At 39.7% G+C, this 25571-nt stretch overlaps 1 protein-coding gene across 2 annotated transcripts in view; it reads left to right on the forward strand.

Moving 5' to 3' along the window:
- INTS8 (integrator complex subunit 8) overlaps positions 1-25571 on the forward strand; it is a 25941-nt gene continuing 370 nt past the window's right edge. The window contains exons 1-26 of one of the 2 annotated variants that reach the window (XM_075085431.1): positions 1-242; positions 1489-1663; positions 4099-4239; positions 4650-4721; positions 5876-5927; positions 6948-7130; positions 7843-7950; positions 8666-8821; positions 9331-9431; positions 10858-10999; positions 12182-12252; positions 12391-12566; positions 13483-13616; positions 14249-14359; positions 15126-15327; positions 15861-15982; positions 17034-17218; positions 18692-18725; positions 19395-19451; positions 19535-19596; positions 20688-20806; positions 22663-22766; positions 24375-24425; positions 25104-25177; positions 25261-25325; positions 25429-25472. In XM_075085431.1, the coding sequence (XP_074941532.1) occupies positions 113-242; positions 1489-1663; positions 4099-4239; positions 4650-4721; positions 5876-5927; positions 6948-7130; positions 7843-7950; positions 8666-8821; positions 9331-9431; positions 10858-10999; positions 12182-12252; positions 12391-12566; positions 13483-13616; positions 14249-14359; positions 15126-15327; positions 15861-15982; positions 17034-17218; positions 18692-18725; positions 19395-19451; positions 19535-19596; positions 20688-20806; positions 22663-22766; positions 24375-24425; positions 25104-25177; positions 25261-25325; positions 25429-25472 (2871 nt within the window). In that variant the 5' untranslated portion in view covers positions 1-112. The remainder of the gene's footprint in view (positions 243-1488; positions 1664-4098; positions 4240-4649; positions 4722-5875; positions 5928-6947; positions 7131-7842; positions 7951-8665; positions 8822-9330; positions 9432-10857; positions 11000-12181; positions 12253-12390; positions 12567-13482; positions 13617-14248; positions 14360-15125; positions 15328-15860; positions 15983-17033; positions 17219-18691; positions 18726-19394; positions 19452-19534; positions 19597-20687; positions 20807-22662; positions 22767-24374; positions 24426-25103; positions 25178-25260; positions 25326-25428; positions 25473-25571) is intronic. The other variant, XR_012659268.1, reaches the window with a different exon arrangement.

The raw sequence follows: 25571 nt of genomic DNA on the forward strand, positions 1-25571 counted from the left end.
CGGTGGCCGGCGGCCATCTTGTCGCCGCCGCAGCGGCCGCCTCCTCCCGGGGAGGGCGCGACGCGGGCGGCTGCTGGTGCTTGTGGAGCAGCCGCCGGGGCGGGCAGCAGCGATGAGCGCCGAAGCGGCTGACCGGGAAGCCGCCACCTCTAGCCGGCCTTGCACGCCGCCGCAGACCTCCTGGTTCGAGTTCCTGCTGGAGGAGGCGCTGCTGGAGCAGCACCTGCAGAAACCCTCTCCCGGTGCGTGTGGCGCGGCCCGGCTGGCGGCCGCCTCCCCTCGGCTGTGGGCGCGGCCCGGCAGAGCCGTGAGGGGCGGCGGGGTCTGCGGGGGGGATCTTGGGCCCTGTGGGCCCCGGCGGGGAGGGGTCAGGCACGGGGGTGCACGGCCACGGCCGGGCGGCGGCAGTTGGCGCAAGCAAGGAGGTGTTTTTCTCGTTTTACGTTAACTTTCCTATTTAATAACTTCCTTTCTCCGTCTTTCCTGTGTGGTAGATCGTTATTCCTTTCGCATGTGTGAATTCTGTTGGTAGAAATGTTACAAGTTGTTAATTTTTACAATGTAAAGTGCTGTTTGTAAAAATCATTATGATTTGCAGCTGGTTTTCTCCCATTAAGTCTCGCTAGCGTCAGGAACTAGAGTCCTCCTACAGGTTCAGTCCTGAAACTGCTCTGCCTGCTTAGACCTGGAATGAACAGAAACCTAGTCTGATGTATTATAAGAAAGTGACCATATTTAAAAGCAGCTGATCTTTTGAGCATCGTAAGTGGGAATCGTCTTTTTCAGTACCTCAATTCTACAAGCAGGTGGATGAAATGGGAAAACCTGAGACAGTATTGCCCGTACAAAAAGTAAATTTAAGCATAATCAGGCTATATCTTTATGCTTAGATCTTACGTTGCTATTTCACAACTAAAAATAATTATTATTACTAGTTTTATGTTTCACAAAGTTCAGTGAGAGTGTAATAGTTATGATTTTGCTTCAGTTTTTCAAAACAGCTAAACGGCACCAGAGAGACTATCTCACTGTAAGGGAGAGGTTTGGAGGGTTTCTTGTCTGTTTTTTTAAAATCAGCCTGAAAGGATCTTCTAAATGTATTCAGAAGTACCAGCAGTTGCTTGAGGATATATTCTAAAATACAGAGGAGAATTACAAGTAGGTATATATTTTTGCAACAGCTGACTTGTGATTTCAATAGACAACATTCATTTTCTATAGATGCAAGTACTCAAAAGTAGTTAATACAAAATAGTGAAAATAAATAAAAGTGTAAGAGTGTGGTTACCATGGTCAAGTAAGCTTGAAGGTTAAACAAAGATGTGTTAATAGTCTGATTTGAGTCATCATAAGCATAATCCTTTGGGATTAGGAGCTGTGACAATGTCAGCTGTATAAATGAGGAAGAAAGATCCCTATTCATAGCTGCAATAAGAAATTTATTTTTGGGCTTGCAAAAAATGTGAAGAGTGACTATGTTTTTTGCAGATCCACCACCTGTACAGCTGATTGTCCAGTTCTTGGAACAAGCTTCAAAACCATCTGTGAACGAACAGAACCAAGTCCAGCCACCACCTGATAACAAAAGAAACCGCATTTTGAAGCTTCTTGCTCTTAAAGTTGCTGCTCACCTGAAGTGGGATTTGGATGTGCTAGAGAAAAGGTATAGTTTGTACATCTTCATGCTGAAATCACTAAACTGAAGCGGCTTGATCTCTTTAATCCAAAAAAATGGAAATCTGTCTTGCTTCCTTTTCTGACAGTATCTTCCTTACATTAAGAAGAGTCTTGGGTGTGACAACTGAAATCAAGTTTGATTTCATTTGTGAGTTAGAAAAGGGTTTTGATGAAGGCAATGTCTGTCAGCAAATCAATACTGTTTATTATTTAGAGAGGAAGAATAGTGGGTCTAAGGCATTACGATGTGCACATTTAAACTGCATAAAGATTAATTTTGGATTACTAGCTTAAGTTTCCCCATTCTGACATACTTGAAGTTGGAGGTCTTGCTCTAGTTTTGTTATTGTAAAGCACTCTGTTTATCTGCAAACTAGATCACTGAACTGACTGTGCTTGAAACAGACAAAATCCACCTTTGCATTTTTCTTTTACATTTTTTAATCCAAATAATTTCAGCTGCTGAATGTCTGATGAGGCAGAACAGTTGAAAACTTCATTAGATAAAAGCTACATTGATTTTGAGTGTGTTTAAGTTTCTTTAAAAAAAAATATCATTGTCTTATTTCTCTTGATTTGACCTGAAAGTCATATGGTCTTTACAATGTCATATAGAATTTTTTTAATTTCAGAAGTATTTTGAAAAAAACATTCCTTCAAATTACTGGTAGGACTTGTTTCTTCCTATATACTTTTACTTGTATTTTTAATCTGTATTATAAAATTTTTGGCGTTTTGTTTGTTTTTATAATGTGCTATATGAGCAGTAAAGCACTTGGAATGAGATGTTCTTGGATGTTTTTTTGTACCTATGAAGTGATCTTTTTTTTCCCTCCCCAAATAATATTTTTGTCATCTGTTAAGCTATGTCATAGTTATCTGCCTTAGTGAAGTGATGTGAGGCAGGATTACCACTTGCCAAAGTACCTTTGCAAGAAACTGCACAACTGCATAGAAACCTGTATTGTGGTTAGCTGTGAAACTTTTGTCCATCCAGTATTATCTGGTGTGCAACAGGGTTTTTTAAATATACTTCATCTTTGAAACCAGATGTATGTGAATGTGCGCAAGAGGGCTTTTTCTTTTTTTTTTAATGGCTGCTTCCCTTCTTGCAGGAGGCATTTATCCTGACATTTATTCATGGAATATTTTCTGTCATTAGTACATTTACTTCTAAGAATTCAGGTATAATCTTGATTTAAAAATCATCCCTACTGTATGATGATATTGGGCTGATTCTGGGTTTTGATAGGATTATTTTGTCCATCTGTGGTGTTTTTTTTGAGAACCAATCTGAAATAATTTCACTAATTTAGCATTTCTATATAGTAGTTAGAGTTCTTGTTCTGTTAGCTAGTGAAGCCTAAGATTGTTCTTAATTAAGAAACATGCTTTTGTTTTTTAAGTTATTATACCCAAAGATTCAGTCATGGTAGTTAAAAAGGAATAAAATAACAGCTTGAGCCCAGCTTTGCTCTAAAACTTCTGCTGTTATGAACAGTTGAATGATGTTCTACTCTTACCAATGAAAACAAGATTCTTGGATGTCACATAGTAAACCAAGTGTTTGTTAGTTTAAAATGATAGCTGGACCTGGAGTCCGATACTACACAAGACCTAAAATTTGTTAAACAGGAATTCTGGCTTTAGTTGCTAAAAGTGTAGTTTCACTGGTTGTTTTAAATGCTGGTTGCAAAGAATGCGAATTTTTCACAAGATTAAAGGCACTTTGGCGGTAGCTGATCACTTCTGATTTCAAATAACGTCTAAATTAGTAATAGTGTTTGAGTTGTGTTAAATTATACCTCAAAAGCTTGGAGTGAAGCAGTTCAGACTGCGTGCCTTCTCACTTTATCAAGGAAGGTTCTGTCCCAGCTAATGTATATTTTACATAATACAGCTTACAATGCTCCACAGTGTTCTATTCCAGTTCCTAGTCTTAACTTCACTGTTTGCTAGTGGATGCTGCAGAAAAGGATATAAGCCATAATAGCACAAAGAAATGTTCCCTTTGAAATTTCATTTGCAATGGAAATGTGGTTGTTTACCTTCTGGAAGTATGATCTGGGAATACTTCGAAAACAATTTCGTGTTAGTTGGAACCTGCTGTTATAAGTGACTGGATTATTCTGGGGATGTGTCTGTGCAGAGTAATGCAATGGTGCACAGCAGTAGTTTAGCTGTCAGGGCAACTTTCACTTTGGCTTAACTTAAACTGCTAATACTAGTCACTGCTCTACATACCTGATCTGGAATGGCATCTGATACAGAGCATTTCATTATGCTAAATAAAATACTACCCTTACTTCCATGGGCTGCTAAGTGATAATACAGTACTGACTAGTAGTGTATATTACTTAAACATTACAGGAGTAGTATTACTGTATGAAGTGTCTGATTCTTTTTTTTTTTTTTCAATAGCTTATCTGTTCCTGTATTGAACATGCTACTGAATGAACTTCTATGTATCAGCAAAGTTCCCCCAGGAACTAAACATGTAGATGTAGACCTGTCCAGCTTACCCCCAACCACCGCAATGGCAATACTACTCTACAACAGATGGTAAACTACTTTAAGGCAGTAGTCTTAAAACCATGATAGAACAAAACATTGTTTTCTTCTATCTATATACTCTTACGTAGAAGGAGAAAGAATCTCAAAGTAATAACAACTTTGTGATCTGTAGGTAGGTTACAGTGAGGAGCTGAAAAGCTATTCTACACCTGGTTTTGTTTCCTAATAAAGTAACCAAGGTAGTGATTTGAATTGTTACCTTATAAAGATAAAAATCTTGCCGTCTTTTAGGTTTTTGTGGACATGAGCATTTCTTAGATGTGTGCTTAAGTAGAGGATGTATTCTAATGGTTTAATGTATCTGAAATGATAAACTGATATTTTCAAGAGACGTGTCATTTGCTTATTACACTTCTGAGGCTAATACTATTCTTTGCTTAATTTTCTCCCATATGTAGGGCCATAAGGACCATCGTTCAAAGTAGTTTTCCTGTAAAGCAAGTGAAACCTGGTCCACCTCAGTTAAATGTGTAAGTTACAGGTATAATTCATTTGGACTTTGTGTGTATTTTGTAATCAGAAATTTCATTTCTAATTGGATTAAATAATGTTAATAACATAGCACCTTAAAATGGCTAGTTGTAGCATAGAAAACTTGCATTTATTTCAAGTATATTCTTATTTGCCTGTCAGACATACTTGATGCATATATGTACTTGTCTGCTGTTCCACTTTTAATATGCTATAATCTCTGTGACTTTGTAGAGGCATGAAAAATCATGGGAGAAAGGGAGATGGCAATTTGCCTAGGCAGAATGTTTATTCCCTTGTTTAAACACAGTACATCTCTTGCATCCTGTTTTAACTTACAGCATCTTGCTTAGTACACTTGGTTTATTACAGCAATTTGCCACATTATGTATGATAAACTGCGAAATAATGAAGTATTTTCATTTGCTTCATTAGGCAATAAATTGTAATTTAAATTCACTATTCATTTTGCGGTCTTGAAGTTGTGTGGCTTTGGTTACAACCTGTCACTGGAATTGACCTCCATGTTATAAATTTCTCTGATAAAGTTGGGAGTATCTCAGTGGTACTTTTCATGTGTTTTGTGTGAATTTTATACTCCAACATTAGGCCATACTTGTTTGAGAGAGTCTGTTAAGTATGTTGATTAAAAAATACCACTGCTACTACTCATTTTACTGCAAATCTTATATTGTCTTAAATATCAGAGTCTGATCCTGAATCAAAAAACTCTGTATGGGGAAATAATTTAAAAATACTTGTAACTTTTACATAAACACGTGAACTTCTGACCCTGAGACATGCTTGAGAAGAATTAAATAGTGAAACTTCAAGAGTCTTGAGGCTGTGGAAGCCAATTTCTTCATGATAGTTTTGCTAATATTAACAATCCGATTTTTAAAGAAAAAAGCAATGGAAACTTTAACTTCCATTCTATTGAACCATGTTCTCATTCAAAACTTATCTTTTCATGATATAATTCTGTATTTCAGATAAATGGCTAAGGACAGTCAGTGGTCCTGCATGATGATGTTTAAAATGTAGTTAAGCAAAACTTACTATGACTTCATTGTAGCAGTCTAGAACATGAAGTAAAACAACATGCAGGTTTCCTTTATGATTGAGATCTTTACCTCTTCTGTATATTTTTCAGGATGAGCCAGATGCAGCAAGAAAAGGAACTAACTGACAATATTTTGAAAGTGGTGAGAATTTTTCCCCTCTTATTTTTGCTTGAATTTACATGTAAATATGAATGGACAAGAAATAAACAATTGCATCACAGTTTTGTTTGATTCAGTACATTTATATTGCATTTGCCACTTTTAGTATTGGCTACAGTTCCACTGTGCATGCTTGGAACAGTGTTGTTTCTCCACGGCATGTAGTATGGACTTTGTTCTGTGTGATTGAAGTATTCTTTCATCAGCCCATCCTTGAAGCCATATGAATTGAGCAAGCCTTTACAAAATCAGTGTGTGATTAGTAATTAAGACAATACTGTGCTTGAGCTGCAAAATCGTATGGCAGCAAAATTCTACGCTTAAATCCTTTAAACAAACAAACAAACAAGAACTCCAACATTTTAGTAGCTGAGTGTTTTCTGTATGTAGCTTTCAGCAGAATGCTAATTGTGCCTGATGTGTTTCCCTTTGAGAGACAAGAAAGAACAAGCCCTCTACTTCCCTAAGTAGCCTGCCTCATTTTCCTACTGTAGTACTACTTGCAATCAGTGAAAGAATTTGTGTTATACAATTTCTACAGGTTTTTACTTTTTCACATTTTTTCAAATAGGTGAGCATGAAGGATGTTTAACTGTTTTACCAATTCATCAAGATTTTTGAAAAAAATCTTGCTGTTCACAGAGAAGCTGGTTTTGTTTCAGCTGTGAAATAACTTAGATTTTACTGTCTGACCATTGCATAACTTAAAGCTCTGAAAATGGACAAAAAGGTGTAGGTGTAACAGAGGAAAATGTTTTGTTTCAAGTGGAAGTAAGGGTTTGATCTTGTTTCTCAGAGTACCTGAAACTGAAGTAGAAGTCACAAATTTTTATTGTACAAGAAATACAGGAGCAGATCCTACATATCAATACGACAGATGTAAGAACAGGGATGTTTTTACTATCCTTTTGCTGTACTGTTACATTTCTAGTGTTAATTTAAATCCGGAGCTAAACTCAAAACCAAGAGGTTAATTTTGTCAACGCATTTGAACTATTGCAGTTGAAGGAGCAGGCTGCTGATTCCATCCTGGTCCTAGAAGGAGCACTTAAATTAAACAAAGATCTTTATGTCCACACTATAAGAACTCTGGATTTATTAGCCATGGAGCCTGGTATGGTGAATGGAGAAACAGAGAGTTCCACAGCTGGACTGAAAATCAGTGCAGAGGAGATACAGTGCCAGGTACCTTATGTTAGATACTAAAGCTTTCCATTTATAGCTATTTCTTTAGACAAAGTGTTAAGTAATATTCTTGAGATTAATTGCAGTGTTTTTCTGTTAGTATTTCCTGTGTTCTTTTTTAGTGCAATGAGATAATATGGACTTCGTGTTTACATAATTAAAACTTTTTTCAACACTGTAAAATATTGTTGCTTCCCCCCAAACCCTCACTCTCCTCCCCCTCCCCTTATAATGGAGTAAACAATTATATGGCAAGGACAGCTTATTGCATTGTTCTTAACAATTATGTGGAAATCATTCCGTAGTTTTGTAACGCTTGTGCAGAATTTCTCATACGGAGATCGCAGTTAAAGAGGAAACGATTGAAGTATGTGGGAAAGGTATGCAGTGTATGTTGGTATGTTAGATAAAAGTAGGAATAGTTTAAAGTACATGTGAGGTTTAGGCTGAAATACTTAATCTTGACTTAAGGGTGCCAGAGCAGTGGAACAGGCTGCCCAGAGAGGCTGTGGAGTCTCCTTCCCTGGAGACATTCAAAACCCGCCTGGAGGCGATCCTGTGCCCCCTGCTCTAGGTGTGCCTGCTCAAGCAGGGGGGTTGGGCAAGATGATCTCCAGAGGTCCCTTCCAGCCCCCGCCATTCTGTGATTCTGTGACTTAAAATGTTATATAAATTTCCAAGATAATGTATTTTATATCAATGCTCTTTGCAGGTTTGCTATGATTTGGGTGCAATATATTTTCAACAAGGATCTACAAATGCAGCTGTTCATGAAAATGCTAAAGAGAAGTTTTTCAAAACAAAGGAGTTGATTGCAAAGGTAATGAGTGTTTTATTAGCATGTATGTTCAACTCTTCTAGAAAAATTTGTATAAATTACTGCTTCCTTCTTCAGCAATTTAATAAGTGCTCTTTAAAAACCATGCATACCATTACATTTCATGGGATTTTGACAGCAATTTTTGTTTTTTTCACATTGTGCGTTGTTCAAATTTATATTAATTGGCTGGAGTATATTGCAGCTTTGTTCTACATTTTGTAATGAATATTCTCTTACACAAATAGCAAGAAATGAAAAAATAACATCTCTAGTGCTAATATAACTCAACTGAACAGTACATTCTGTGTCCATTGTGGTATTTTGATTGTGGCGATGTGTTTTTGAGGAAGGTAGAGATACAGCACTTCCTATTCTTTGGGTTTTTTAATCTATCTTTCCCTTGGAAATGAGGTTGTCTTATGTTCTGACCTTTAAAAAAAATACATTTTAATTTACAGCTAAGGCATGCTTCCCTTTTTATTTTGCTTCGTATTTATATTCCCAAACCTGCAAAGCTTTATTTTATTTAAATAGACAAAACATGGTCTAAGGTATAAAAAGCGCATATAAAGGTATGCTGTTAAAAAAAGTGTACACGCACATCCCTTTGCTTTGCTGTTACTTGGGGAAATTGTGAGTCTCTTTGTGTTTCTGAATTAAGCTTATGTTTCATAATATTTTGGCAACTAAGATTTGATTAACTCTTTCTTTTCAGAATGGTTCATCATCACTTCATTTTACCATCGATGAAGAACGGTTAGCTGGGTACTGTCAAGCTTGTGGAGTTCTTACCTCATCTTCTGATGATGCATCTCAACAGGCAACTCCTTATAGTCAAATCCATAGCTGCATGAAATCTGGCAACTATCAGGTAGGGTGATTAAATAAACCCACATATATTTGAGGTTTTTTTAATCATTCTATGTGGATGACTCCACCTGAACTGATAGAGATTTTAATAAATCTAAGTGCTCCAGTTAACCATTAACATACTGTTTTAGAACGCATGTATAGGAATATAACATAATCAGATACATATTAGATTAAAATATCTTGGATTCCATACATTGTAAATAATTTCTACTAGCTGATGTATGGGATTTTCAGGTAGGATCTAATTCTTTGGGTTTCAGAGTGTTGCTACTGAGATGTGCAAGTTTTGTTTTTTGGTGGTTTGGGGTTTTTTTCTTTGACTCTGATGCTAGATGCTAGAGAACTTTGTTGTTGTTTGGACCTTTTCTGGTTGTTTAATGAATTTTATTATTACATATGGGTGCAAGCTCCTTCTGTTAGTTTGATAATTTTTACCAGATAAAAAAACTACTTTATGTGTATCCTTTGCATTATCCATTGACTATTCCAACTGTATGTGTGTTATAGGACTTGGTGAAGATATTCCTTGAAGATAATCTAACCCTCAGTTTACCTGTTCAGTTCAGGCAATCAGTGCTGAGAGAACTCTTCCAAAAAGCTCAACAAGGGTGAGATGTTAAATAATGATCTGTTTGGTGATGATGGAAAGCAATTTTCATGAGTGTTATGTTTTTCATGGAAAGCAAATAAAATCTTCTAACAACAGGAAACTTCAGCCTTCATTGCTGTTAGCAATAGTATAAACTACATCCTCCAACTAAGGAGCTATGTTGCAATCTATCTCACTGTGGCCATATGTGGGAAAAATTTTGAGTACTAACGCATAAATAAAAAATCAGTAAAGTAGTAAAAGTCTGAGTGTATATGTGTGTCATATCTATTTATCTATATATTAAAATCTATAACTAAGTTAATGCCTCTTTAGAGGTCTTCCAAAACTTGAACTCAAATCTGGTCAGGCTAATGATACTAAGCAGTAATATTGTAGGAGACGTATACTTCATTGGGAACATTAGCAGTGTAGTGATCTGTGATTAGGAGCCATGTGCACTGCTGAACTAGCCCAGGGCTGAAGGTTTAGTATGGTACATTTACAAATTTTTTTTTTATAATAAGCAGAGAGAATTAGGCACATTACAAGGGCAGCTTGTGGATGGCTTCCAACTGTGAGAAATGCTGAGCACATGGCCACATCCAAAATTCAACCTTCTGTGGGGCTTAGGCACTTGAATCAGGGCTATATGGAAAGTGTCTCCATACAATCATGATGATAATCCTTCTCTGAAGGGAAGGTGCCTACAAGTATTTCAGTTGAAGAAGTGAGAGAGGCTCAGTTTCACAAACACGTGTGAAGAAAAAGTATGGATGGTGACAGTCTCTTGTGTAAGAGCTTAGTTGTTACTGAATTCAGCTTTCACTTCAGCCAGAGAGGAGTTAAATAGTCTCTTCTAAGACGATCTTAAGAGGCTGTACCGTAACACTGTGTTAGGGGTGTTGTCATCTCACATATGACTGATAAAGAGTGCCTTCAGTGATGAGCAGTAGCCAGAGAAGGGTGGAGGAATATGACTTTGCAATCTATTGAGGCACACAGGGAAGGGTTAAGAGAAGGTAGCCATAGGTTCTGGATGTTTGTTATGATTTTTGTCCAATGATTGTGTATTCTGAGAGGCATTCCTGAAGTCTTTTGGGATGTCAGCCGGGCTCAGGGCATGCTTGCCAAGAAGCAATGCACCTTCATGTTGGTCATGCTGACATAACTCTAATTGGAGTTCCAGTGGTGCTCAGGCTGAAGCAGTAATGAAGTCTGCATGTGAAAGAGAGGTCTGGGCTCTGTTTTTAAAAAAAAAAAAAACAAAGGTGAGGTTGGGGGTAAACTTAAGTAGATACTGAGTAAAGTTTTTCAGAGTGCAGTCTTGGACAGAGGCATGTGCTCCAAACTTGTCTTGGGATCTGGCACCTGGAGCTTTGCTTTGATACCTACTCTGTGTTTGTCAGAGAGGTTCTGTGACCTTCGGTTTTGTGTTCATGCAGGAATGATGCTCTAGATGAAGTTTGTTTCAAAGTCTGCGTGTGCAACACAGTCTGCGATGTATTGCAGGGTCGAACAATTGATATTCAGTTTTGTCAACTGTTCCTGAAACCCAGCAAAGAGAAAATAGACTTTCTTCTTGAGGTAAGAATTTACCTGAAATTAGAGGGGGAAACGGTATTTAGTGAGATATCTCTTTCTGCATATAACTGTATTATTGTTGCAAGTAATGGTCAAATTTCTGAAGCAGAGAAAAGTACTTTGTAAGGTAACTTCTCAAACTTTATTCAACTTCTTTGCATTTAGTACAATTATACTGTATGTGATAAGTCTTGCATCTGTGTTTATAGCTCTGTTTCCACCTGTTGGGGAGGAGCCAATGTTAACCAAGTGATTCAGCTTGGATTTGAAATTGCTGCGATTCCTGACATCCTTAAATTGTGTAGAGATATTGTTGAATGTTTGTTTTCAAGGAACAAAGAAACAAATTCTCCAAGACAGAGAGAGATACTAGAAAAAAGTATATGCTGAACAGGACCACTTACCCTTACCAGCTTTGTTGTAAAAGTTAGCATGTCATGAAATGATCCTGTGTTACCACATGTGAGAGACTTAAGCTGGTCCCCTCAGAGAAGCTTTTTAGCAAACTATTACTACTGAAAGTAAACTTACTCCTTTTGTTGCTTTGCTGTTATTTTCATACCTTCTTTGCTTAATTTGAGCCTTGTCTTTTGCTTGTCTCTTCAAGCATGTGGCAAAAATTGACTGCCAGTACTCTGTACTTCAGTGCAAGTAAAAGTTCCATCAACTGCTTATATTAGGTCTTAAGCATATTTCTAAAAAATAATAATTTAAAAAATTCAACCATCTAGTTATCTTTCAACTATGTTTTTTGGTGTTGTTTTTTTTTTTTTAAACTGTTAGTCCTAGTGAGTATTATGTTTTTGCACTTAGAAACATGGTTCATTTTTAAACTCATATAAAAAAGGGCTTTGTTATGTACTTAATGATCTTGTGAGGCTGACTGATACTCTGGAACTCAGCATCAGCATACCTAAATATCAGAGGAACAGGAAAAAGGAATGTAAATTGTGTCTGAGGGAAGATAAGTTGTCTGAAACAGCTTGTTTTGTGTACAGGTTGAAAGAAATTCTGATCCATCTGTGATGGCTACAGTGTTGTCAGATAACTTTGTTGCTTCCCTTGAGAGAGGGTTGCTGCCTGATACTAATTGTAAGTCAGAAAACTGGGCAGTAACACTGTCTGTAACTAAATATTTTGAGAGTTCCAAGGGGCCACTTAATTATTTAGTGCTTTCTTTCCCAGGTTTGTTCAAGATCAATAGACTTGGAAAATGCTTCCGAAGCATTGAAGAGAAAAATGGCAGCATTTCTCAAGTATGTACCCGCATTAAGATAACATGAATTCATGCTTTGTAAGCCATGTAATACAGCACAATAGACCTTTTGAGAACTTATAACTGCAAAACTGAGCAGCTTCTCCCTGCTCATGTATTAACTTTTTTATTTGTTTAGAAACTTGTGTTTGGGTTTGGAAGATCTTCAGCTTGTCTTCATGATTTCATCTCATGACCTCTTCATAAAACTGCTGAAAGATGATGAACGGAAGCTGCTCGTTGATCAAATGCGGAAGAGATCTCCTCGAATCAACCTGTGCACAAAACCTGTGACTTCTTTTTATGATATCCCAGGTAATTTTCACAGTACTTCCATTAACTTATATGCAGGCAGTTATCTGTTTCCATGCTTGAGGTTACTATGTGCAGGTCTGTTCTCAGAAGAAGTTCAGAGAGAATGTTTTTGGAGAGAATACTTCCCATTTTTAGTTGGTGAGCATCCTACTTGTTTGAAGGTGGCTGTTATTTGCTTGTATTTTGCTTGTATTTCAGCTGAGTATAATAGATATGCTCCAATGAATGTGTCCTAGCTGACCAAGCGGAAGAGATGTGTGGCAGTTTGTTTGAACCAAATCTGGCTGTGGGTGGCAGCTGTTCCCAGAAAGCATACCCTGCCTCTGGACTTAGACCATCACTAATGCTTGTGTGACTGTGTGGTGAGCTAGACCAGCACTACCACCTGGCTGAGGTTTTAAACCTACCAAAGTGGAACCCAGATCTGTTTGGCCAGTTCATTTCCTAGATATAGCTGGCTGACTGTGCAGCTGCACAGGTCAAAGCTAATATAAGAGGTGCCACATGGTGACTGGAGCTGGAAAGAACTTGCCTTTCCAGCTCTAAGACAGCCTTGCATTGACTTAAGCCAGTCGTGAAAATGCATTTTTTCACTAAGGCAGTATAGAAACACTTTTGTGGTTTGTGTTTTTTTGTGCAGATCTTTGCTACAGTGAAGCAATAGGGGCAAAGGTAAGGGAATACTCAAAGCTGCTAGTATGAGAAAAGGGGGCACTGCAAGCAGCCCATTAGGCAAGGGGAGCAGGGAAGCTAGCACACGGTGTTGTGGAAGGGCACGAAAGGATGTACAGGGCCTACAAAATCAGTGTGATTCCACTGTTCTTACTGCATTATGTTTAAAATGTTACACACTAAAGAAATGTAAGCATCTACATTAGCAAGAAATGTGCTGGAGGCCTGATTGCTTTTCTTCTAGCTTCAGCAAGTGTCAATATTGGCCAGCTTGAACATCAGCTCATATTGTCAGTAGATCCTTGGAGGATTCGCCAGATCTTAATTGAATTGCATGGTATGACTTCAGAACGACAATTCTGGACAGTTTCAAATAAGGTAATTTATTTCCATGTGATCATGAGAGTGTAACTCAAGGACTGGTTAGGTATCATACTGCGATTAACAGTAAATATTCTGTCATAGATCCTCCATAGATTCTGCCACTTGCCCCCCCCCCGCATAGTGGTGGTTTAAAAAGAATGATGATACATATCTAAAGTCACATTCTCTATGAAAAGTATTACAACAAAATGTATAACCTTTGTTTTAGGGAATTGCTGGCTGTATCACAAGCTTTCCTTGTGAGAAAACAAATTTCTGTAGCTTTTGCCTTCAGTGCTCTGACTAGTTAGCAATGTTATTTTAAATTCTTACCACTAAAAGCTGGGAGCAGGAGAGAAGAGATGGGGTTTTTTCCACTAAGTAAGGATTTATTTTATTTTGTTGTTTGGTGTTTCCCCCCTACCAATTATTCTGTATTCAGAGTAACAACACAGTAGGGTAGATAGCAGTTTTTATTGTACTTCTATACGAGCAATACATTACTTCTGATTAGATGTAAAAAATTAAGAGTTGGTAATTAGATGTCAATCACTTTCAGTGTTTGAGTCTTGTTTTTAATGTTTTAAGCAGTGATGTGAATTCTAAAATCTGTTTCTGTGCAAATGTCCTATGTATTTCTCTCCCAGTGGGAAGTACCAAATGTTTACGGCAATGTTATTTTAGGAATCAAAGACAATCTGACTAGGGATTTGGTCTACATCCTTATGGCGAAGGGATTACACTGCTGTGCAATTAAGGTGAGCAAGCCATCTGAAGTTACTCGTGAGTTAGTTTGGACAACTGAATTTTAGCAACACTGAAAATATGGAAAGCACTTTTTGAGAAAAATAATTGAAAAATTAGGTGAGGGAGATGTAGTAACAAGCTCTGTGTGTCATACAACAGTTCAATATTTCTGCCTCACAAAGTTCTGTCAGTAGAGCAAGGATAGTGGCTTCCCAGTGAGTTGGGCCTGGAGATAATTTCATTCAAACAAAGTTTTGATTATGGTGTACTAAATCATGTTGCGTTTAAAGCCAGCAGTGATTTGACTTACTGATCTGAAGTGCTGTTCCTCTGGTGAACTTTTACATAAGGAATTTATTGGAATGCTGTTTGATTTGCCTTGTAATTGACAAATAATAAAAACTACTATAAAATAAATAATAAGACTATAAACTATAATAAAACTATTAAAAAACCCCCTACAAATACTGTGGTTTGCTAAAACTACAAGGTGAAACTGAACGGTACCTAGTATGCAAGTAGTTACTTCTGGTATGCTTTTGCTTAAACTTCTTGTTTTGTTTGAAAAATCTGGAGCTGTTGGAACTGTTAAGCTTAATAGCAAGTCCAAGGGACTCAAAAATGTAAATAGTAACTGTGAGATGCTTGAGCAGTGCTAATGATAATGGATGCCAAGGCTGGTTCAGCCAGGATAGAGCTGAACAGCACTTTAACTCTTAGTCCTTTCCCTTATGAATCCATTAGGAACCATAAACCGCAGGAACCTCTTTATTGCAGGATTTTGTCCATGCAAAACAGCTTTTTGCTGCTTGTTTGGAGCTCGTGACAGAGTTTTCTCCAAAACTCCGTCAAGTCATGCTGAATGAAATGTTACTTTTGGACATTTACACTCATGAAGCTGGAGCTGGTGTTTCTGGAGAACGTCCTCCTTCTGACCTTATAAGCAGAGTCCGAGGATATTTGGAAATGAGAGTACCTGGTAAGTACATTGTTGTCTTCCCTGGGACTCAGTAAAGCACAAAGCCTGAGAGAAAGGGGAAAAGAACCCCAGCAACTGTGTATTGTAGATCTACCATTTTGGCATATAATTAGAAAAACAAAAGTGAATTTTGACACTGGTTTTAGTGAGTTGGTAGAAGCTTGGTTGGTTTTCAGAAGCTGGAAATGAGAACAGCAACATCCTGATGCCTACATATTGCTAAACACTGACAGCTTCTACTCAGTGCCACTTAAAGGACTTGAACAGCATACACATGTCTGCATTTTTCCCTGAGAAGTTTTGCTAGATGTTAAAGCAGTCTGCATGGTTTCACACTGAGGGAGTAACGTATTACTGTTGTGGTTGGAGGAAGGTGGTGTTGCTCCTGATTTTCAGGGCTAAGGATCGTGGTTGTCTGTGATAGATATGGATATGGGTGATTAGAGGGAATGTGTTTTGCTTGTTTTCATATGATGCTGTGTTATCTCAAATTAAAAACATAAAAGTTATGCAGAGAATCCCTTTTCTTTCAGATATTCCTCTTCGACAAGTTATAGCTGAAGAATGTGTTGCCTTCCTGTTAAACTGGCGTGAGAATGAGTATTTGACCATGCAAGTTCCATTACCTCTGGTTCAAACTAATCCTTATGTGAAGGTAATGAGTGCTCAGTCTCAAAGCCTTGTCAAGCTGCAACTGACTCTTTCCTGTTGTACTTTCCTTTTGTTTTTTTAAAAGCATGTTCCCTTCTGTCTCGAGTGTTGGGTTTCTATAATGAATTAAGTCTGGTATAGAAGACAGGGCTAAGCAATAAGTGAGTTTGGCAGTTGATAGAAGGCTTGAAGGCCGTGCTGCAAGAACAGATGAAACAAACTGCTTCTTTGCCTTTGCCTTTGTTGGCTGCCAGCTGAGGTTGATTCTGTAAGCATCATGCATGTGTGCTTGTGGTCCATGAGTTGACTGAAACCCTGTAGCACTTCCATAAAGGACTCCTCTCGCAGCTGTAACTCGGCCTAGATTCACGTAGGAGGTTTGAGAAGCGTACAGATCTTGGGCTTCATGTCTGGTTGTTTTTCTGTTCCCAAGACGCTTGTTTTCCAAATGCACTGTAATGGTTCTATATTTGAACCCAGCACCAGTGTTGAATTTCTGGAGACATTCAAGCACTGCCTTATTTGAAACTTTACTTTCAAAGTGGTCTTATAACAATGTTTCTACTTCAAAGTCAGGGAGTGAAGTTGAACACAGATCATATTACAGGACATTTGTTTTTTGCCTGCTCTGCTTACCTGTGGTATTTCCTAATTTCCATTTTAAGGTTCAGCTTTTTCTGTATATCAGAGGGTGCCAGTTTCAGTTCAGATTAATTATTATATGAAAGTTAAAGGAGTTCTAGGGAGCCAGTCTTTGTAAAACTGTATCTTACGGTTTTAAGGTTTTATGCAACATATTTAAGTTGAGCTTGTTTTCTGGATCCGGTAGTAATGAAATATAGCCTAAGGAAACTAATAAAGGGGAAAATTCTCTGATGTTTAATTCCTGTCTTCTACTTCCTCAGTGTCCTCTGCTGCAAAATTTAGTCACATTGCTTTGTAGTTCATAACTTAAAATCACTTGCTTAGCCATTTTAAATGCCAACAATTCCTCTGCTGTAGTCAATATTCAGAACAGCTGTAGTTACTCTATTTTTCTCTCTTGCATTGTGTAGCTGGGACAGTTGCTGGCTGCTACATGCAAAGAACTTCCAGGTCCCAAAGAAAGTAGACGGACAGCTAAAGACCTTTGGGAAGTCGTTGTGCAAATCTGCAGTGTATCCAACCAGCACAAACGGGCCAATGATGGCAGAGTGAGTTTGATAAAACACAGGGAGTCTACACTGGGCATTATGTACAGGTGTGTTTTAAATTATTTTTAAAGATTGTTTGAATTGTATATTTGACCCTGTGTTCCCTTCAAAAATTGTCTGGATTCTGCTATCACAGTGGTGGCAACGGCCAAAGATCTTTACTGAGTGAACAATCTGCTGACCAGCGGTGTTGGGTATTAGTGGTGATTCGTTGACTTCCCTTTTCAGAGAGAGGAGAGGAAGGAGTGTGTGGGATTCAGGCCAGCATACAGACACCAAAGCATATATGCCTGTGCATCCCATTATAATCGGTGTAGATCTTCCAGTAAAGCCAGTGGCATCTAGAGGGCAGTTTAGCTAACCAACTGGAGGTGTCTGTTTTACATCAAATGGAATTGCTCTGCAGACTCCACTGACTGTATCAGTGAGCTGCTTCTCTAACGGTATTAAACACCTAGCTCACAGCCTAGGTGTCTACACTTAGCTTCAGAAACTTAGATTCAGAAAGCTTTCTTAGGTTTCTGAATCTAAAGCTAGACATTACTCAATCTTGAAATTGAATTCTAGTTCGGCTGAGCCCCTGGGGAGAGGGGAAAGGAAGAAAATATTGTTTACTGGAGTAATTTCACTGTCGGTTACATGTTAATTGATTTAATTGATTCAGGACTCTCTGATTTGTCCACTCAGTAAGTGTGTTCAGCCTGCTCTTAAGTCCAAGCCTGATTATAGGTTGCCTATTCTGGTAAATTCTGGAATGTACGATTATATTGAAAAGCTTTCCATGTTAAGAACTTGGAAAGGGTGCCCATGGCAAACTTCCGATGGTTTCTTTGCCTTTCTTGAGCTAATCAGGTTAATGTGTGCCTAAAGACCAGCTGCTTTTGCTTACACTGCTGCAGGGTGGGTGGAAGAGGGTACGTGCTTGGTGTAGGTGTCAGTTGTATACTCCGGCAAGGAAAAGGAAGCAGTACAGGTGTATTCTAGGATACTGAATCTTTTCTGACCCCTCTGATTCAAACAGTAAAGGGCAGTGACCCTGTGAAACCTTTTTCAACCAGGCTCTGCTTGTCTGGATTGCCTTACGGTGACAATTGCTGATGTGGCATGACAAGGAAATCAATGTACGTTATAAATGATCATGGTGTACCCTCTTCTGTAAGCCTGTAGGTCACTGTTGCAGTCCTACCTTGGAGAACTATGGTACAGTTCAATTGCTTTCCCTTTTAAAGTCAGTGGTTGACTTACTACAAAGTGATTTTCATGCCTTTTATAGCTTGATGGAATAACAGATACTTTGTATTTAACCTGTTTTAAATGTAAAAAAACTTGCCAGTGACTGTATTAAAAGTGAATGACCTGCATGAGTGTTTTCATATACCCTACATCTGTAAACATAGAAGTGAGAGAGTATTGTGGGGGGTGAAGAATTTGCTTTACTGACTTCAGTTTCCAGTGTACTGTTTGCATGTGTTCTTTGCTGTGGACAATTAATTACATGGATATTTTTATCCCTAATTTAGGAGTGAATTGCTGTCCTTCATCAAAAAGCTTCGGGTGAGTTCTAGTTGCAAACACATTCTCAAGACTACTATAACTTTCTTTTGGTATATTTCTGGACCTTTCCTGTTAAATTCAGAAAATCTGATAGCTATACAGGTGTTTTGTGTAGCTGAAGAACTGAATTTGCAATACCTGCCATACAGCAGCACGGAATAGCTTGTAAAAACAAAACAAAACCAAAAAACCCGCCTGAATTCTGACAGTGGAAATTTGTTAACATTAGTAGTATATTTTGTTCCCGCTATCACAAAGCAAATAATTCCTTTTGGAGGGAGAAGGAAGGTGCTACTTGCATCCTAACTAAGCAGCAGGAGTAAGGGGATGGGAAATTGTTTTATATCTTGTGGGTTCGTAAACGCCTGGAAAGTTGTAGTATACTTAGTTTAAGTTTCAGGCTAGGCAGTAGCCACAGAAACAACTTAAAGATGTGTAAAACCTAAGTAAAGTTTATATCCAAGCAGTTACTCAGGAAAACCTGAAGTAATTAAAGACTTCCTACAGAAACTTTCTCTCAACATTCATGTGTTGCAGGATTCTTAACAAAATATTGCCCTGTTTCAATAGGAAATTACGATGATGTCAGAACTTCTTACATAGCTTTAAAGCTTAGGGAAGAAAGTGGAGTTTTGTTAGTTCATGGGAATATTTTTTTTCTCCTTACAGGAACCATTGGTTTTAACCACGATATTGTCCCTGTTTGTCAAGCTTCATAATGTTCGGGTTAGTGCATGTCATAAACATCTTCCTTGGTTTTCTTGAAATGTTTCTCTTCGTTATGTCTCTCATCATCTTTCTTCTCTTAGGAAGATATTGTGAACGATATTGCAGCAGAGCACATTTCCATCTGGCCCTCATCCATCCCCAAGTAAGATGATAATTAAAAATACAATTTTCAAAATAGGCGTTTACGTGGACGGTTTGATTCCAGTTACTGTGGATTCATTATTGTGTGATTTCTGCCTTGTAAGGGCATCGCCGCCCCCGTTCTGTTTGCGGGCAGATTGGTCTGACTGCACGGAGGTTTTTGCTCCTAATTTGATGGTCCTGATGGAGATGCGGGTACAAGAAATGGAGCAGTGTGTTAGCTGTGTGCTTGACTGTGAGCTATATGTAACTGTGCACTATATAATATTTTAATATAAAATAATATTTTTTGAGGTGTGTTTGAATAATTGCCAAAATGCTAAGTGGCATATGGTATGTATTGGTTTATTCTGGCTGGATTGAACTGTATTTCTCCAACGAAATGTAGAGGCTCTCTGGGGCTAGAACCTCACCAGTTTAGATCCCATGTATGCATCGAGAGAGGTGACTCTTGTGAGACAGAGAGCAAGTGTGTAATGCTTAGTGTCATTAATCTGTTTTTAATTGGTCTGATTGAATAGGCTCATTGCCACTGACGTAGACCTCAGTGTATATTGTAAGGTTAAGCAGAAGAAAGCTGTTTTCAAGGTTACCAGAATTTAGCAGTAGGGTGAGAAAAAACACGTTCTCAAAAATAGAGATTCCACGTGAGCTTTGGGAAGAGCCACCCATGCAATGTGCCAAATCATTCCCAGCCTTCCTTTCCAAGCTAGTTCCATGAGTTTCCAGAGATTGCTGTCTGTGGCCGTTTATGCAGATGCTGTGATAAATTTGTAGTGGTGTCGGGCATTGTCTTCAAAATTCTTGAAAGTGAGAGCGTATATTCTTGCATGGAACCCTTTTATGCTGTCAACCACAGATAAAGGTCTGACTTTTTGTCCTAGTCTGTGAAGGGTGTGTTTATTCTGTCAGGTTTACTGTATTGAAACAAATCAACGCAAGTCTTAGTTAACACTAAGTCTTCCCTGGGATTATTTTTGTGTGACATGTAATGCAAGGTGCTTTGGACTTAAACTAGATGTGAAATCAGACTACTGTTTAAAAAGACAAAACAATCATTTAGAAATTATTTTTCTTCCTTTTTTCCTTTAGTCTTCAGTCAGTGGACTTTGAAGCTGTGGCTGTTACAGTAAAAGAGCTAGTCAGCTATGCATTGACTATCAACGCAAACAACCACTTCTGGCTAATTATTCAGGCAGATATTTATTTTGGTAAGTGAAACCAATGCCTATTTTTAACATGTCTCTAGGGTTACCTTGCTTCTCTGAGATTTGCCTGACATAGCCTTCCTTGTATTTCCTCTTATGAAAAGAAGCTTAAGTGATACATGAGTTTAAAATCTTCAGACACAATAGTGTAGGTGAATTTGTCAGGGAGGGTGTCTGAGCCTGCAGGAAGACAGAGCTTTTGATAGGTCATGTGGACTTGCTTTTAGGGTAAGGGAAACTTTAATGTCAGTGTCATCGTTAACTTCACCTTTTTTAATGGGTACAGTTGGTCATTGAGTGGTGTAATTATGCAAACCCCTAACATTCGAGTCTTATTAAGTAAATGGAAAGTTGTATGAAAAGTGCTTGCTTTTAAATGTGGAGACCAGCTTCACCGGAGCAGAAGACGAGCAGAGTAGAGAGGATCTGTATTTTATATAGGGAAGTATCTGGGATTTGTAAATGAAGGAGCATGAACTGCTGGTCTGGTATTGGGAAGCTCTTGCCCATTGTTCTGTCCTCACCTGCCACTTTCCCAAGACATACCCTTGCCATTCAGCTGGTTGCAGCCAGCAGAATTGGGGCATGAAGTATTCCAGCTTCTGGGCACCGTGACATGCACCCAGAATCATAGAATCATTAAGGTTGGAGAAGACCCTTAAGATCATCGAGCATACCAGGGCTGCAGTTGCCTGGGGAAATCTTGCCCAGCCTACGTGATGCTATACTTTGTTAAATTATTCCCCAATCTAGAGTCAGTTCCTGGGGCTTACTTTATCGTGTGAGTAGAGTGGAGGGAGGTAAGTGCTGAAGCACAAACATTCAGAAAGTAGCTAGATAAGTGCAGGACTACCTGGTGTCTGTGCTAGAGGAGGAAGCTGTGGCTCTCCTGATAGGCAGCTGGGTATTTCTCCCACCTAACTTATCTGCTGTGACCAGTCTAGTGAAATTTAGCATATAAGCCAAATTGTTCTTTTCTGGCAATAAAACAGGATATGTGCTGTGCCTCTGCCATCTACCTGCTGGTGCTTTGGGCTATTCCAGGAGGCAAGGTGCACATTTCCAAATCTCTGGAAGGATGTCTGTGGTGTGCAGTAAGACTCAGTGCAGAAATCCTAGCCTGTTGCTTCCAAAGGAGACAAATTTGTCTCAAAGATGCTTTAGTGGTCTGAGTCTTGTGTTTAGAGTTGTCACCTTAGATACAGGAGTGTGATTCAAGGTGTTAAACTGGCAGCATTTACTGCTCATACAGGGTAGAACAACATCCTGGAGGAGGATATTTATGTAGGACACCTCAGAAGCTGGTACTTGAAAGAGCAGTGGTTGGAGCATCCTGGAACATGCCAGGTGTGTGTTTCAGAAGCTGTGTGGATGAGCAGACTGCTCTCACCGCAGGCATCCTGAAGGCTCTCTTCACATCGGTTCAGTAGGGACGTACTGAGAGTAAAACTAGTGCTGAACCAGGAGATGGGTGCAGTGGCATCAGCCGGCCCTCTCTAACTCGCACCAGCTAAATTCCTTCACTGCCACCCACGTGCTACATTCAGTGAAGGCGAGCTTCTTTTCCACTCTGAGGGTGATGGATTTAAGATGAAATACCTGAAAAGGAAACGGTAATTCTCAAAAGGTAGAATTTTGCCAGCGCTGCTAGTTTTCCTGAATGCGTAGTTTTCTGTCGCTGCTTTACCGTCTCCTGTGTGTCTGTGCTTTTCAAACAATGACATGCAAGTCACTTGCCCAGTAGAATTCAGCTATGAGATATGTGTACCCGATTTAATTCTATAAACAATTGATCTGAGTCTTAGAAATAACTGCCGTGTTTACTTTTAAGACCTTATTTTTGCTTTTTTCCACTGCAGCAACAAATCAGTATTCAGCAGCCCTTCACTATTATCTACAGGCAGGAGCTGTATGCTCAGACTTCTTCAATAAGATGGTACCACCAGACGTGTACACGGACCAGGTGAGTTAAAAGGGGAATTAGATGTGCAAAAATATCTCTTTGGATTCAGTCAGCATCCTAGTCCTCTGTAGAGACAAAATTGCTAAACACGCGCATGTTCCTGTAGCCTGTATGATTTTCCGTCTGATGTGTTTGGGATGTGAATCCTCATAGATCCATTTTTTTTCTTTGCTTGTTGCTTGAAGGCCATAGAAAATCTGAAGCATCTTTGAAGCACAGAGGCTTTTCTGTTAGTTCGCAGAGACTGAACTTCCAGAGCTGCTAGCAGGGAAAGGGCTGGTACTGGGCTCCAGTGTGGTAGTGAGCAAATAAAAAAGCCAAGAGCCCGCACATCACTCTGGGGAGCGGCGATCCCCCAGCTCATCCCTGTGGGGCCGCAGTGTGCTGCACAGTGCTGGGCGGGCTGACCTGCTTAGGGCAGCGCTTGCTCTTCCTCGCTGGCTGTGCTGAAGCACGGGCCTGAGTCCCCAGCTGGTGGGAACGCCCGGATCCCACCGTACTTCTGGTGCTAGCACCACACAAGTAGAGCCTGCTTGCTTCCGCCCATGGTGCAGACAAATGCAAGTGTGTTGTTTAAAGACTTTGAAAATATTGTCTGATCTAGCTAACACAGATGAGGGGCGGGAATGTGGATCACATCAGCAGTGAGATCCAGGTAACATCGGCTCCTTTTCACACACACTGGTATTTTTTTCCAGCCTCAGTGAGCAGAGCTGGGTTGCAGCGCTGTGCAAGGCTGGCCAGAGAGGGGTAGGGCTGTAACATCCCTCTGCCAGAGCGTGCTGGAGGTATGGCACTGTGTGGAGCGTGCACCTGTGTACTTGCAAGCTCGTGTAACAAGTGGCTTGTCACCTGCAAGCAGGCCATGAGTGAGAACCCCTGAATACCTCTGAGTGTTGGGGGGAATCTTTGATCCCAGCCGCAGCATGCTCCGGTGAAGTCTTGCAGCCACTTTAACCTTTATCCAGGCATTTTCTTGTTCGTTAGGAAACCACCGTGTTTCCCGTAGGCTGCGTTTTGGTAGGCAGAAGGCTTGTTGTGACTGTCCAGACCCAGGGAAAGAGGTTATTTTCATGCCCTGTCCAATTGCTGCTCCTGTCTGTGTGGCAAGTGAGAGCTTCGGGCACCATCTGGGACCCTGAGCGTTCGCAGCCCGAGCGAGGCTGTGCCTCGTGCGAGGCGCTAAGGCGGCGCAGGCGCGCTGGCCAGGGCCAGCATGCTGTCAGCTGGCAGCACTGCTGCTCACTGGCATGTCTTTGCTGTGGTGCAAGAGCTGTTGCCTGTGAGCCCACAGGCTGTGCTGTTCCCACCCAGGCCAGGCCATTGCTGTGGGTGGCAGGAGATAAAGGTGAAGCTCTTTAACAGACCGCCACCTGGCCTGCTTGCCAGAAGTGGTGTTTTGGTCTGTAGCACATGTCGTGCTCCTGTGAAGTCTCCAAAGTGATGAAAGCTCAGTTGATCAGTAGATGTGCAAAAGCCCAGGAATTGTTGGGGGGAGGTAGGTGAATGTACAAAGTTCTTCAGCATTTTAAAAAGAAAAAAAGTTGCTCTTTGTGTTCCAATACTAGCATTGCAAAACTTATGTTTTGGTTTTTAACTATTCTGTAGGTGATAAAAAGAATGATCAAGTGTTGTTCTTTACTCAACTGTCACACCCAGGTAAGAGTTGAAACATGGCATTTAGTAAAACATTGTAAGTATTTTTATGTTAAGGCGGGGGGGGGGAACTTTCTAAAAAGTAAAACTGAATCCAACTTTCTTTGTAAATGCAACCTGCAGTAAAATGGAACTTGTGCTGCTGCTTCCAGTACACTAGAAGGACCCAAATTAACGAGTAAATAAACATATACTTGGAAATGCAAAAAGTAGAAATAGTCGGGGGGGGGGGGGTGTCCTATTTTTCCTAGGTTAGAGTGATGATTTTTTTTTTTTTTTCTCTGGTAGAGTTGAGAGAGAGTAGGGTACCTGGGGGGCGTGGTAGGAGCCTGGCCATGTTCTTCATAACCATGTGTGGCCAGTGTTGTTCAGTGGGATTGTTCATTTGCCAAGAAGTAACAAGGCTTATATTAGGCTCTGATTTTAAAAGATAGTAAATGCATTTAGAAAACTGGTCAGTCCCTGAGTAAAAACCCTTTTTCTTCCTTTTAGCTGCTACACGTGTTGGTGTTTCAGAATGGGTTGTGCATGCTCCCCAAGTTCAGGTGCTCAGAACTCACTTGCTGTAGAAACCAGCGCTTGGTTAGGTCTAGAAACAGGGTGGAATTACTGAGGTGTTATGTGGAAGACCTGTTTGTGGGGAATTAAGGCTGTGAAAATCACTTCCTTCCTTCCTTCCAGGTAGCTATTTTATGCCAGTTCCTCAGAGAAGTAGATTATAAAACTGCATTTAAGGCATTGCAGGAACAAAACAGGTAAATGTTACAAGAAAGTTTATAGATACTTAATACACCCTATGTGAAGGTGTTGGGTAATCTAACCCTGTGTTCTCTTTCAGTCACGATGCCATGGATTCTTACTATGAATACATCTGGGATGTCACAATTTTGGAGTATTTGACATGTATCCTTTCACTAGCCCATGGCCCCAGAAAGCTCATCCTGGATGTTCATGGCTGGAAAAGGTCCCTTTCCTACCCAGGTGTCTTTTCTTGACTCACCCTCAGATCTCCACCACAAAAGAGGCGAGACAGACAAGCGGCAGATAGCAGTAAGTGAACATGGAGCAGCTGGGGGTGCGGGATTTACCTTCCTGCAAACTGTCCTTGAAAACAATTGCTGCTTCCAGTCTGAATTTTGTTGTGTAATT

The sequence above is a fragment of the Phalacrocorax aristotelis genome, chromosome 2 (genome assembly GCF_949628215.1).
Source record: "Phalacrocorax aristotelis chromosome 2, bGulAri2.1, whole genome shotgun sequence".
Lineage (NCBI taxonomy): Eukaryota > Metazoa > Chordata > Aves > Suliformes > Phalacrocoracidae > Phalacrocorax > Phalacrocorax aristotelis.